At 43.9% G+C, this 13,178-nt stretch overlaps 1 protein-coding gene across 6 annotated transcripts in view; it reads left to right on the plus strand.

The window, feature by feature from the left end:
- Positions 1–13,178, plus strand: part of PRKCE (protein kinase C epsilon) — a 524,967-nt gene that overhangs the window by 173,469 nt on the left and 338,320 nt on the right. For 3 of the 6 annotated variants that reach the window (XM_048842980.2, XM_048842979.2, XM_048842983.2), the window contains exon 3: positions 12,684–12,764. The exons of the other annotated variants lie outside the window; for them this stretch is intronic. In XM_048842980.2, coding sequence (XP_048698937.1) covers positions 12,684–12,764 — 81 coding nt within the window. The remainder of the gene's footprint in view (positions 1–12,683; positions 12,765–13,178) is intronic. 6 annotated transcript variants of the gene reach the window in all.

Raw genomic sequence — 13,178 nt, forward strand, 5'->3', positions numbered from 1 at the left:
CAAACAATGGTTAAATCCCTCTTCCCTTTAAAGCTACATAAAATCTACTTTGTTGAAGACTCACCTATTTTTTTAAGTAGTTCTTGCTTTTTATTTGCTACAGCTTTCCTCTTCCACCTCCTTGCCATGTAAGTTACACCAATGTACAGATACTTCTGGTGGCTTTTACCACTATGTGACTTTTACACCACCATTTTGGCATGTGGCCCAGTAACAATAGAATGATTCAGAGAACAGACTCAAGTTATTTTTCTGACTGTGAACGGTTCATCATTATGAACGGCTTATAATAGCATTCTAAATAAGAACTATCCAGAACCACTTTCTTTGCATTATGCACAGCAAGTTGTGATGATTAATTATCATCGTCAGATGCCTGAGTTCATATTAGGTAATTGCCTTTTCACACAATCACACACAAGATTAAGATTTCATTTCAGAGTAGGCAGTTTAAATTCCAATAAAATATCACAGCTCACATTGTAGGTGGTGAGTATCAGCAAAAGCTGCTTTGGTTCAAGAACACTTGTAGTCATGAAAGTCATTTAATTTCAGTGTTCAAATTCAGTTATTTTTCAAACTTAGTTTTCACAGGATGAATGTGGTGAATAACAATAAATCTGGCTATGGCTACCTGTAATGGGAGGCCCTGGCAGTATTTCTACAAATGAAGGTATATTACCTGACCATTTGATCTCACTCTGTACTGGAAGCTCCAGCTCAGGAGTCTATAAAGATGCAAATAAAGGATGGTCAGAGCAAAGGAGCACTTGTTTTGACACCAGTCACATTTCATGCTTGCAAACCCAATATGCCAGATACTCTCAGAGCTTATTCCTGCTCTGTAAGTTCAGTGGCATCCACAGAATAAAGCCTGCCTGGGTACGTACCCAGGCAGCTAGTACATGTCACTGGTGCACAGGGATCTCAGAGCCTAACCTGAACAGCACTATGACCCCTGAGCACCAGGCTGAAATGCCACTGACTCAGTTTTGGCCTTGCTGGGTCTTTCCTCCTCCTATCAAGACAGAGGGAATGTGAGGCCAAACCTGAGTGGTGGTGTGACCCCCATGCTCCGGGCTGCAATGCCACTCTCTCAGTTTTGGCCTCGCCATCAAGATGGAGGCCTATTGGGGCCAAACTTGTGTGGGCAGTGAGGTGGCCAGCACTGCTTCTCCATGTTACTGCCAGGGGGCTGCCTGCTGCAGCAGAGCTCCTCCCTGGGAGCCTGCCTAGCGTTGTCCTGCTTCTTGCAGCCCATGTCCCCTCTCAGGGATGGGGAGTGATGCCGCACGCGGTGGGCTGTGCTGGAATGCGGGGGCTGAAATTGGCATGGACTCAGGGCGCCAGCAGCTGGGGCCAGCAGCTGCAGCAGGCATGGCTCTACAGAGATTGAGGGTGTGTACAATGGGAAACGTTTCTGGAGTTGCCCCTGCCTCACACCAGGGCAGAAGAACATGACCTCTACAGGGAGTGGCTTTCACCACAGGCAAAGATACCATATTTGTGCCCTGTTCACTCTCAACGGCTGTTTGTTCATGTCATTGAGGGTGTTATTCAGGGAGTCTGCACTGGAGCCTCCTGCATAGGAACTGAGCCCTTAGTGTTCAGACTTGTGCCTGAAAGAGGAGGCTTATCAAAATCTTGTGATCTGTGACTGTCACTCCAAATCTGTGGTGGTTTGTATTAACATATCTGTTCCGTTGAAATTCATCAGGCTGGCATTACATTATGCTTCATAGCCAGATGCTTGCTACTGTGATTAGAGAACGGAGGTGGCTGCAAAAGAATGCTGGCACTAAGTCTGAATTTCCAGAACATGGTTGCTGGTTAGATATCTTGCAACTAGACAGAGGGTTAGTGTGGAGGGCCGGGGGGTGGGAGGGAAAGCTGTCATGATAAATCCTAGACCAGCTCTACTTTTTCTAGCAGAATTTCTCAATTTCTCAACAACTATAAATTATAGACAAAGAAATAAACTATGCTTTATTCCATCTGTATAGCTCTCCCACCAAGATATAACTTTAACACCATCCCCCACAACCCGTCTTGGCAGTGGCATCTTTCCTTTAGATGAAGACCTGTCTCAGGCTGATCTCTCCTCAGCTGCCAGTGTTTCATTGTGGCTAACAGGGTTCAGCTCCCATCAGTAGAGTGGGATTTTAGAATAGAAATCTTTTACTCCATCTGTAGATACAGCTTCCTTCATTTTATGAGTTCTCCCTATGATGGAAGACCCATTAGGAAGATTCTGCCACTTGTAGATCAAGTACTAGGCTGATTCTGTAACACTAGTAATGTACAACAAACCGTCCAATTCTTATAATTGACACATGAAATGGAAGAACCACGAAGTCCATTAGTAGTTTCACTGCACAGTCCCCCTGACCCTTTTCTTTCAAGGTGTCTTGGGTCACCTACCTGCGACATCTAGTGTGTGGAATCCTAATCTTCCTCTATATTACAGTGGAGTGTGTTGACAGTCGTCCCGCACCTCCTCAGGCTTGGAGGGAGGCCACTCCGCCTCCCTAAGTCACTGTGGTCAAAGCCAATTAGCAGGGGGATTAGCAGATCACCAGCCTATAGCTCTGGCGCTTTGTGCAGGGCCTAGCAGCAATCAATATTTATCCTAGCCTCCCATCTAGGACAGACAGCATATATAGGCGGTTTCAGAGTAGCAGCCGTGTTAGTCTATATTCGCAAAAAGAAAAGGAGGACTTGTGGCACCTTAGAGACTAACCAATTTATCTGAGCATAAGCTTTCGTGAGCTACAGCTCACTTCATAGTCGCGTGCTCTGGCCCTCTGGGCAGGACAGTGCAAGAAGCAGCCTTTAGCTCAGCCTTCTGGCAGCAACCAATGCAGTCAGGGCCCTGATCCTTTGGGCAGGACAGATAAATAGGCAATTTTTAGCCCAACTCTCTGGCAGGGGCCAACAGCAATCAAGAGTCAGGCTCTGACCTTCTGAGTGGGGCAGAACAATAGCAGTCTATGGCTCAGCTTTCGGCCTGGGGCAGGCAGCAGATAAAACCAGGCCCTTTGGCCTCAAGTGGGCAGGCTGCCACCCCAGGGATGGGGTTGGCAGCGGGGGAGGCAATACGGGGATTCCGGCCCACCCTGCTCCACTGGGTCCCAGCCTAGGGTCCTAACAGTGATGGAGGTTTCTACCACGGAGTCAGCGGGAATCCCATGGAAACACACTGACTCACGCTCTGACACCAACTTTCTTTTTTTTTTAGTCGCATGAGAGAATGTGTCTCTCTTGTGGGATCTAAGGTTTTTGCAGGTGGGAGCGGGATAAAAATGCCAGAAATAATACGGGAGTGTGTGGGAGTGAGAGTGGGTATTGCGGGATGGGAAGGGAGCGGGATTAAAAAGATAGTCCCATGCAGGGCTCGAGCCCCTGCACTCCAAGTCCCTCTCCAGGTGTAGGTCAATATCCAAGCAGAAGAATGGCCCCATACTTAGACACACCTTTCACCCCCACGTCCCCTCACGTGCCATGAGCAGAACTCAGCCACAGGTCAGGGTATAGCCCTGACACTTTTGTTTATAATTAAACTGATTGGAAGGTAGGATGGAATTGTTTTCAATTTTCTTTCTTTAGGCTCCTGTGCTGCGAGTCCCTTGTTTTTGCAGCATAACAGAAAACATTAGTTGGCTCACAAATTTCAAATGTAAGTAGAATTGTTGTTTTCAAAAGCCATTTCACAGTTTATCAAGGGGAAGAAGAGATTTTCCCCTTTGGAGTCAAGCTGAGCAAAATGTGCAGAGTATTCATTTCACTTGCTCCTTTCATCAGCATCAGATAACTAGTATCTCTCCAAGCCAAGATAGATCTGAAGTTATAAAAAATAGATGTTTGAAATCAGATTTGAGTGATTATCTTTCTACTGCACAATAAATGTTCTCCTCCCAGGAGATTAATCTAAATCAATTTCAAATATGCATTTCCTCTCAGGTCTTATTTTGATTACAGTGAGATATTTTAAGTGTGTAGTTGGGGACATTTATCTCAAGAATGAAGGTTCTTCAGTCTTGCTTTTTCTCCTCTGTTCTTGTAAGCCTTCACCTACGTTATGACCGTCTGCACAGCTGTGTAAGAAACCTACACCCATCCAAATCCCATCACTTGTCTCCCTAGTTTGCCTAGGGAACTGTTTTTCCTTTTGAATATCAGTTTTAATGTTGACCAAAGAGTAATTCCGTACAGTATTTTGATTGCTGGACAGTCACTTGTTCTAAAATGGAAACTTTGAACAAAGTTCCCTCATGATCTATGAGATGACTCTTTCTTTTGATCTGAAGTACTAAGAAGAATATTTAAAAGTTCAGGCTCTAAACTACAATCACATGCTTATGTTCTTTTCAGAGCAGCATTCTGGGTTACATTTGGCCCTATGAGATTTGTTTATTCTCCAGCGTAACTGGGTGTTGGTTGGTGTGTAGATAATCATCGCAGGAAAAACTAAGTGAGTGTGATTCAAGAGCAGGCATAAATAGCTGAAGAGGGATGAGAATCAAAGGTGGAGCTAAGATATTGTCATGCATACTCCTGTATCACTTTTGTCTGTTAGTTTTTCAATCAGCAGAGTCAATATTAGGCAGGTTGACTTTGGTAACTGACAAACTCCTTTAGTTAGGAGGACAAATCTTCAGTACTGAGGGCCACATCTTTAGTATATGGTATAAAGTGTGGCAGTCCAGCATGACCTTTTGTGCTTACAAGCCCCTTCCCAGCAAAGAGGCACTCCATAGGGTGTTTACAGAGATTTTGATTTTTATGTGGTGAATGCTTTAGTAACAAGCATCTCTTTGTAGATTTACAGCCCTCCCTTGGATCATATCCAGTTAGTTGATGGAACATCTGGAAAGCATTGTATGTTTGTAATAGGCCCTTACCATATAACACTGGCCAAGCTTTTCAGGCAAAGATCAGTGACCTTTTCTTGGCAAGCTTTTAGCTATTTGCCAAAAAACATGTCAAAGAGAGCAAATCATTGGTAAAGAATTTAGTTTAAATAGATTTTTCTCGGACTGCAAGACTCTTTACTTTTTTGAGAAGGTATACAGTAATTTGAAGTAGGAAAAGCTGTGAAATCTGTGTATGTAACATATTCCAAGTAAAATCTCTCTTTTGTGCAATATATGCCCTGATTTTCACAAGCTTTCAAAGGAAATTATGCAAAGACTGTATTCTGCCTTTGGAGAAGCCATATTTATATGAGAAGGGTGTGCACTGATGAAAACTAGGAACCTCTCATTTACTCACCCAGTCTTGGGAACTGTTGATGGAAACAGACCACGAGATGTCTCACCTTTAAATCTAGAGAAGACCATAAACTAGAAATAAAATGAGATTTGTTTAAGAAATGTGTAAAACCTTCTGGGTACATGTAGGAGTGCGTGGCTGTCCCTCCCCATCAGTCTTGGAGGGAGACCACACCGCCTGGCTCTCAGGTCCTTAGCAAGGCAAAGGTTATTGCAGAATTAGCAGTCTCTAAGGCCTTGACCCTCTAGGCAGGGCCAAGCAGCAAGTAGTCCAGGGCTCAGGGCGGAGCACCAATCAGTCTTGTGTCCCTGGGCTACTTCCTATGACCCCTTCGCTCTGTACCTTGTGTCCTCCATCTTCTCAGCATTCCCTGCAGCAGTCCCAGCAGCTCCTCAGTCCCCTGGTCAGCTGGCAGCTCTGGCAAGTTTTCAGCACTGCAGGGGTCCTCTTTGGGTTCCACTCCCAGTAGTGGGTGGGAGATGTCTGTCTCTTCTGGTGGCTCCAGCCCACCTGTGCTGCAGGGCCTGCCTTTTATATTTCCTGTCCTGCCCCTCTGCTTCCGGCGGGGTGGGTGTTGGTGTCCTGACTCTGCCCACCAGGGGTGGGCAGGGGTTCCTCCCTGCTAGTCTCGGGGGGAGGCCACGCCCCCAGGTTACAGTACAGTTAAATAATGTACAATACTGGATACATTAAGCAGAATTTAATCCAAAGTACATACTGTACCACAGTATATTATCTGAAAATAACTTCATTAATATTTTGACAGTAGTTATGTATTTATAATCCTGGTATTCTTGTACTTCTAATCATCTTTTTGAACTACAGTAGAATTCATTTAATCGACCTTCTGATAAATGGCACATCTTTTTAACTGTATTATTGCCAGGAACCAGTTTGTTTGATATATTTTCAATTACTGAACAATGGATAAATGGCTCACCAACTCGTAATGTTTGCAAGCTTATTCATAGCTCTTTACTGGTGTGAATGCTGCCATTACACATCCGCATCTTGCTGTTCATTTCAGGTTCTTCTTGGGCTGGTAAACAATCAGCATTCCCTTAATAGTCTCTGAGAATGTTTCAATACTTGTTCTATGCTTATTTTTAAATCGATTAATAAAATCAACATGAATATACACTCACAACTCTCTTAAACTTCTGTTAACAATGCTGTTAATTGATATTTTTTGTTTCCAGCTGCCCTTGTGAGCTTTTCAGTCCACACTTGAGAATTGTTTTTGGCCCTGCATGTGCTTGCACTCTCCAAAGAAGAGAATGAGAATAGAATCAGGTTCAGAAAGCTGCAAGCAGAGACTTTCTTTCCAGACAGCAAAATAACCATTGGTGATGTTGAAATGCCAATCATGATCCTGAAAGACCCAGCCTACCCCTTGCTCCCATGGCTCATGAAGCTGTACACAGGCATCCCGGACAGCAATAAGGACCAGTTCAACCATAGGGTGCGCAAGTGCAGAATGGTGGTGGAATGTGCCTCTGGATGTTTAAAAGGTCGCTGGCATTCTTTGCTCACTAGGTTAGACCTCAGTGATACCCATTGTTATTGCTGCCTGCTGTATGCTCTATAATATCTGTGAAACAAAGGGAGAAAAGTTTCTGCTGGGGTGGCAGCCAACTTTGAGCAGCCAGACACCAGGGCAATAAGAAGAGCACATCGAGGGGCTCTGCATCTCCATGAAGCTTTGAAACCCAGTTTCAGGAATGAGCCAGAGTAATGTGACACCTCTGTGTTGTTCCTTACCAAACTGCCTGCTCCATTGCATTTTCTCCCCTGTAAACTCCACCTCCACCAACCACCGTGTGTTGAATGAATAAAGAGCCTTTTCTCCTCAATCCATTCAGTTTTATTATGCACACAAACACACAGAGATAGCAAAGAAAAATAAGATAACTTGGGGCAACAGGGCTGATAACACTTTGGGGGGAGAAACAAGGAAAGCTTGCTTACAGAGGCACTGCAATAACAATCAAAGGTCGGGGAATGGGCCCCTTCTGGTCCTTGTACTCTCCCCTGGTGTTGAGTGCAAGGGATACCAAACTCCACTCCACCCCTGCCGCATAGGACGGTTGGGGGAGGATGTAGAACTGGGCGACAATGGCAGCAGGTTCCACATAGGCTGGAGAGGGACTCAAGCATCCAGCTGCCTTTCTTGAACCTCAACTGAATGCCTCAACATGTCTGATTGTTCCTTCATAATCCACAGCGTCTCTTCCTGTGTGGCACGCTTTTGTTCCCTGCCTGCTCTCCTGTCCTCCCTGTCCCTGTCCAGGTTCTCGGACAGTGTAATCCTCCATGCTCTGAGCTCCGTCTTGTCACTCTCAGAGGTGAGCATTAACTCATTGAACATGTCCTCTCGAGTCGTCTTTTTCCACCTTCTAATCTGGGACACTCTCTGTCCTGGTGTGGAGGATGCGCCAGTGGACAAGGTTTCAACTGCAAGGAATGCAAAGCACAAGGGTAGCATTGACAGTGCATACGTTGTTTCTGGTGTAAGGTTATTTTTTTTTAATTAAAAAACCACCCCTCAGTACACTTCACTGCAAGCCACAACATAACCACAACCGCTGGCTATTGCAAGAGTTGGTTTGTTGCTCCAGCCATGGTGAGTAAGGCCATGAGTAATGGGTGAGAGGTCTTGTGCTGCTGCTTTAGTGAACATATCCTTGGGATCACTGGTGGGAATATGAGAAAATCTCCCTTTCCCCTAGCAACCTGGATGGTGCTTGAAGACAGGCACCAGTGTAAAGCCACCCTGTAATGGAGAGCCTGCCACACACTGGGCTCTCAGGGGTTAAGAGAGCCCTAGGGAGGTTGCACAGGAGGCAGCCAATCACCGAAGGTCTTGTAGGAGCAGCCAATCAGGACCGGGCAGGCCAATTTCAGAAGAGCTGCAGTATCGAGCAGCTTGAGTCACTCCCTGGAGCTTGAGGAGGGAGGAGGACTGGCTGCTCTGCAGGCAGAGGGCAGCAAGCACCCTGGACATAGCAGTGCTGCAGGCAGAGACGCAGGGAGCTAAAGGCAGGGATCTGTAGGCTGAGGCCCTGAGGCAAGGGCAAAGAGGGTGCTGGGGCCACTGAGAAGTAGCCCACAGAGATCTACAGAGGAGTTGGAGGGGGTGCAGCAGTGGAGGCCATCTACAGGGTCCCTAAGATGAGACCTGGAGTAGTGGGTGGGCCCAGGTCCCTCTCTGCCCCCACTTGCCACTGAGGAAGTGGATGCACTGAAGGACTGCGATACTGTCCCCCGGAAGGCGGGGAACACAGAGTGTGGCATAGCCACAGGGCTGTGTCATGAAGAGGACACCGAGGTCTTGGGAGTGACGTGGATCCCTGGAGCAGAAGTGAAGGTGGTGAGACATCACCAGAAGAGGGCGCACTGGCATACACAGCTAATCCCCAGGACAGCCAGCGGGAGACACCCCAGTGGTGAGTCGAACCCTGTCACACCCTCCAATAGTTCGTTTTTTACAAAAGCAGCACCAAGTCAAGGAGGAAAGGAGAAAAAGAGGAAGCCAGGTCCAATCCAGATTTTTACAGATTTCAAACATCTTCAAAGAGGTGCTCAGAACTGTGGCTTTGGTTGGGGTCCATCTCTGATGAAGTATGCACTTTATTTATATTATTTGCATTAGCCTTTGGCATTTGTAGACCCTATACTCTGTTCACTGAATAGGCTTCTCTTTTTTAATAGTAATTGGAAGAATTTTAGTCTGGTACAGAAACTGCTGCATATTATTGATTTGATAAATACTTATTAGCAAGAGTTAAGACAGAGCCATTGAATCGTATACTGGATTCAGAGCAATAAAATCCTGCACAAGTAAATATAATACTCCCTGCACTCCATAATGTAGCTACCAAGAGGTATATGAAACAGCTCATTTTCCCACTTGACAAGTAGAATTTCAGACTTAAGGCATTTCAAAATTTTTGGCTTATTTATTTAAAAAAATAAACTAACACGTAGATGTGCTAAAACGTCAGCCTCACACTTCTTGATCTTTCAGGCAGTGAACTGAAAAAGGATCTTAAAAGAAATGAATTCAGTCTTCTGAGCCTCAGCCTTTAGACAATTCAAAAAACCTGTGATGTATAATTTGGCAAAATCAAGTTTCTTGTGATGAGAAAAACAAAGTCTGCAAGAACAGCTAATATATTATACCCTTTAAACCAATACAGTATATTTCTTTTAGTTTAGGTCTGGCACAATGCACATGACGGATTGTGAACCCCCATGAAATGTACTACTTGTTAACCAGAACATTTGAGTCTGTACCTTATCCCTATCTTTAACTTCTGAAAGAACTGAAATCTTATGCCCAGTTTGTGAACCCCTTCTTACATTGTGAGTAGTTCCATTGGCTTCTCTGGAACTGCTTGTGAGAACAACTGCTTGCCAGAGTGAATAAGAGAGGCCCATATTCTGCCCTGAGGTATGCACACCTAACTCAAACTCAAAGCACAGTTACCCAGGAGTATCTGAGGACAAGTCAATAGACTTTGATACTCTCATGCAAGGTGTTTCCTTTTACAATTTTCAATTTTTCATATAGTCTTTTTAGCATTTAATAAAACCTACAAAATATACTCCTGGGTTCACCTATATATTTTTATGTACCACTACCATAACTGCATGGATTTATTATTTTACCATTATCTCCTTTTATTATGGGATGCAGATTGTGATGGTTATCTTCTTATAGAATAATTAAAATACTGATCATAGGGGGGGATAATTCTCTATCAAGTACAACAAGGCTTTTTTCCTCTCAAAATTAATGGACTGAAAAAGATATGCATCTCCCAGAAAATGGAACAGACATACAAAGACGCAAGAATGTTAGTTGACACCCACATTCTGTCTATCAGCAATATGAATATGTATGTAACTTTTTGGGCAACTGAGGTTTCAATACATGTGTTAATCACATACAGGAGGGGAGGATATGGCTCTATGAATCTGCATGGAAGACAGAGAGATGTGGACAAGTGATGCACAATTTTTGACAATACTATATCCCAATAGGTAGGTCCCTACGAAATTCGTGGCCATGAAAAACACGTCATGGACCGTGAAATATGGTCTACCCTATGAAGTTTGGTCTTCCCCATGAAATCTGGCTATTTTAGGGGAACCACGATATAGCTACCCTTACTTCTGCATTGCCTTCAGAGCTGGTGGCCATAGAGTGGTGGCTACTGGGCAGGCACCCAGCAGCAGTGCAGAAGTAAGGGTGGCATGATCCGATATTGCCACCCTTACTTCTGAGCTGCTGCTGGCAGCAGCACTCCCTTCAGATTAGGGTTCCTGGCCAGCAGCCACCACTCTCTGGCCACTCAGCTCTGAAGGCAGTGCAGGAATAAGGGTGGCAACACTGTGACCCCTCTCCTCATGACTGTCTTTTGGGTCGGGACCCCCATGGTTACAACACTATGAAATTTAAGATTTAAATATTTGAAACCATGACATTCAAGATTTTAAAAATGCTATGACTATGAAATTTACCAAAATGGGATCATGAATGTGGTAGGGCCCTACCAAAAGGTTAGTGTACTTCCTGTATTCAGCAGATGGACATCTGTACCTCTTCAGTGAGAGTGATTTATCTCAGGCAGATGAACATGTCCTGCATGTCCAGCCCAAAGGTGTAGAATGTACTGCTGTGGGTCTGTCACAGATAAAACCTCAACTAGCATAATCAAATGTCATTGCCAGCCAGGTATTGGTACAAACCTGACCATGTTGGTTTTGCCTAATTTTGTTTTGTGATATCACTTGAGTATATATTCGGTTTTTCCTGACAACTATTTGATGAAGACAAGGCCTCTGGCATCATGATAGCTTTCCTCTCATAGACATAGCTTTCCTCCCTAGGGAATGCAACTCTTTACTGCACCCTAAGGTAACAATTTACCATGCCCGTTCTCATTTTTTCCCATGGCTGAACTTGAATAGTCTGTTTGGGTATTGACTATAGATGCCCACATGGTATCTGAGCCAAAATACAGAGTTTGGGGGAGTGGGGTGTGTGTGTGTGTGTGTTTGTTCCCTATCAGCTATCTTTATCCACGCCCTTTGGGGTATGTGTTTGGTGTCACTTGTGCAAGTCCCACGGTTCATCATTTTTGGATTTTTCCAACCAAAGCAATGCACATTTGATGCTGTATAGCAACTTCTGCAACATCGATGAACATTCATGTCTTATGTCCGACTATATGGCTTGATGGATCTCAAGTGTTTTAAAAAATGGCCCTGCCTGTTTAACTATTTATTTATTTCATATCTAAATTTCTTTCATATCTAAATTTCTTTGAATTCTGTTTTAGTTGTTAATATTTGATAGTATGCAAACAATTTTTGACACTTGTCCTGAATCCAGTAATAAATATCCATGACCTTCACCATGGTGCCCTCTAGAATGGACCTGCCAGCCTTATCATTGTTGGTCTGAGATCTCTGTAAGCTCTCTTTCTTGATGTTAAAACACTGGGAATTGCTGAATATGGTCATTGGAATCCCTTGAAATTTTCAAGTACCGGTTTTCCATTATAGTACCCTATATAACGACAAAACCTAGGGCCAGAGTCTGAGCATGCATAAGTTGGTGTTGCTCCATCCGAAGCCACTACCTGAGTGGGCTCTGCCAAATTATTAGAATGTTTGAAATATTTAATGAAATATTCCATAGCTGCTCTAGAAGTTGCATTCTCTTGATCCAGTCCCTGATAACCAGGAATAGCCTTCATAGCTGAAGAACACAGAAGCCTGTGGAAATTTTATGGGCTATTTTCATTTGTACTGAGTCCATGTCTTGTCCTATGATACAGTTCTATTAATCTTGTTATGTATTTCTTATTTAGTGGGGGCTGAGCACATAAAATAGACTCCTTGCCCACTAACAATGATGTTGGATCAGAACTGGAACATGTATTTAGATGAGAGACTAAATACAATGAGACTGTCCAATGTTGTGCAGAAATTATTCAGACTGAACATTTTGTACCTATTGAGTGAGGATATTTATAAAGTAAACTCCTGGGGGTGGGTTCTCTTGGGGCTTACTCGTAATTCCTATTCATTAGGCATGTGCATGGTCTGGGACTGCAGATATCCTTTATTCATGGTGCCAAACATTCCAAGTTGAACATGCTTATCTTTAGTGAACATGGCTATTGCTGGAAGGGCCTTGCACACTGTAATCACATGTTAATACTGGAGATGATTAGGTATTGTTTTGGGAATAGGTGTGCTTTTCCAGGGGACCCCATTCTGTTTTATTGGAGAATAAAAACAAATCTATTTAACTCAAGTGTTCACAGATGTATTTCGTGTAATGAAATAAATAAGAGGCTTAAAGAAATAGACTCTTTTTTTTTTCTGCTTTTCCGTAGGTGGAAAGAGCTGCAGGTATAGGACTACTTGCTCTGCTAGTCGACTGGTCCCTGTTTGCAGGCTACCCAGATTAAATTCAGGTAGTTCAATCATCTTATTGACACTTGGAGCTGACCCACTTGTGGCTTGTCTATGCTAGTTAGATATGTGGATCTTTAAGGTAGATTGATGGATAAATCTGTGGGTTTGGTAACCCCTGAAGTAAAAATGACTTGTAACAGCCTTGTCCCATAATCTGGAGGCTATTCAAGTTGCTTTTTCATATTAAGAAGGCCATGTTTCGTAGTATGCTTTTGGAAATGCCTTTGCAGAGGGACCTGCAGTAAGTGGTATTGAGATGATATTGTTACCATTGCGCTGTTACCAGAGAAAGCTATAGAATCATAAGACTGGAAGGGACCTTGAGAGGTCATCTAGTCCAGTCCCCTGCACCCATGGCAGGACTAAGTATTATCTAGACCATTCCTGACAGATGTTTGTCTAATCTGCTCTTA

Source organism: Caretta caretta, chromosome 3 (assembly GCF_965140235.1).
Source record: "Caretta caretta isolate rCarCar2 chromosome 3, rCarCar1.hap1, whole genome shotgun sequence".
Classification (NCBI taxonomy): domain Eukaryota; kingdom Metazoa; phylum Chordata; order Testudines; family Cheloniidae; genus Caretta; species Caretta caretta.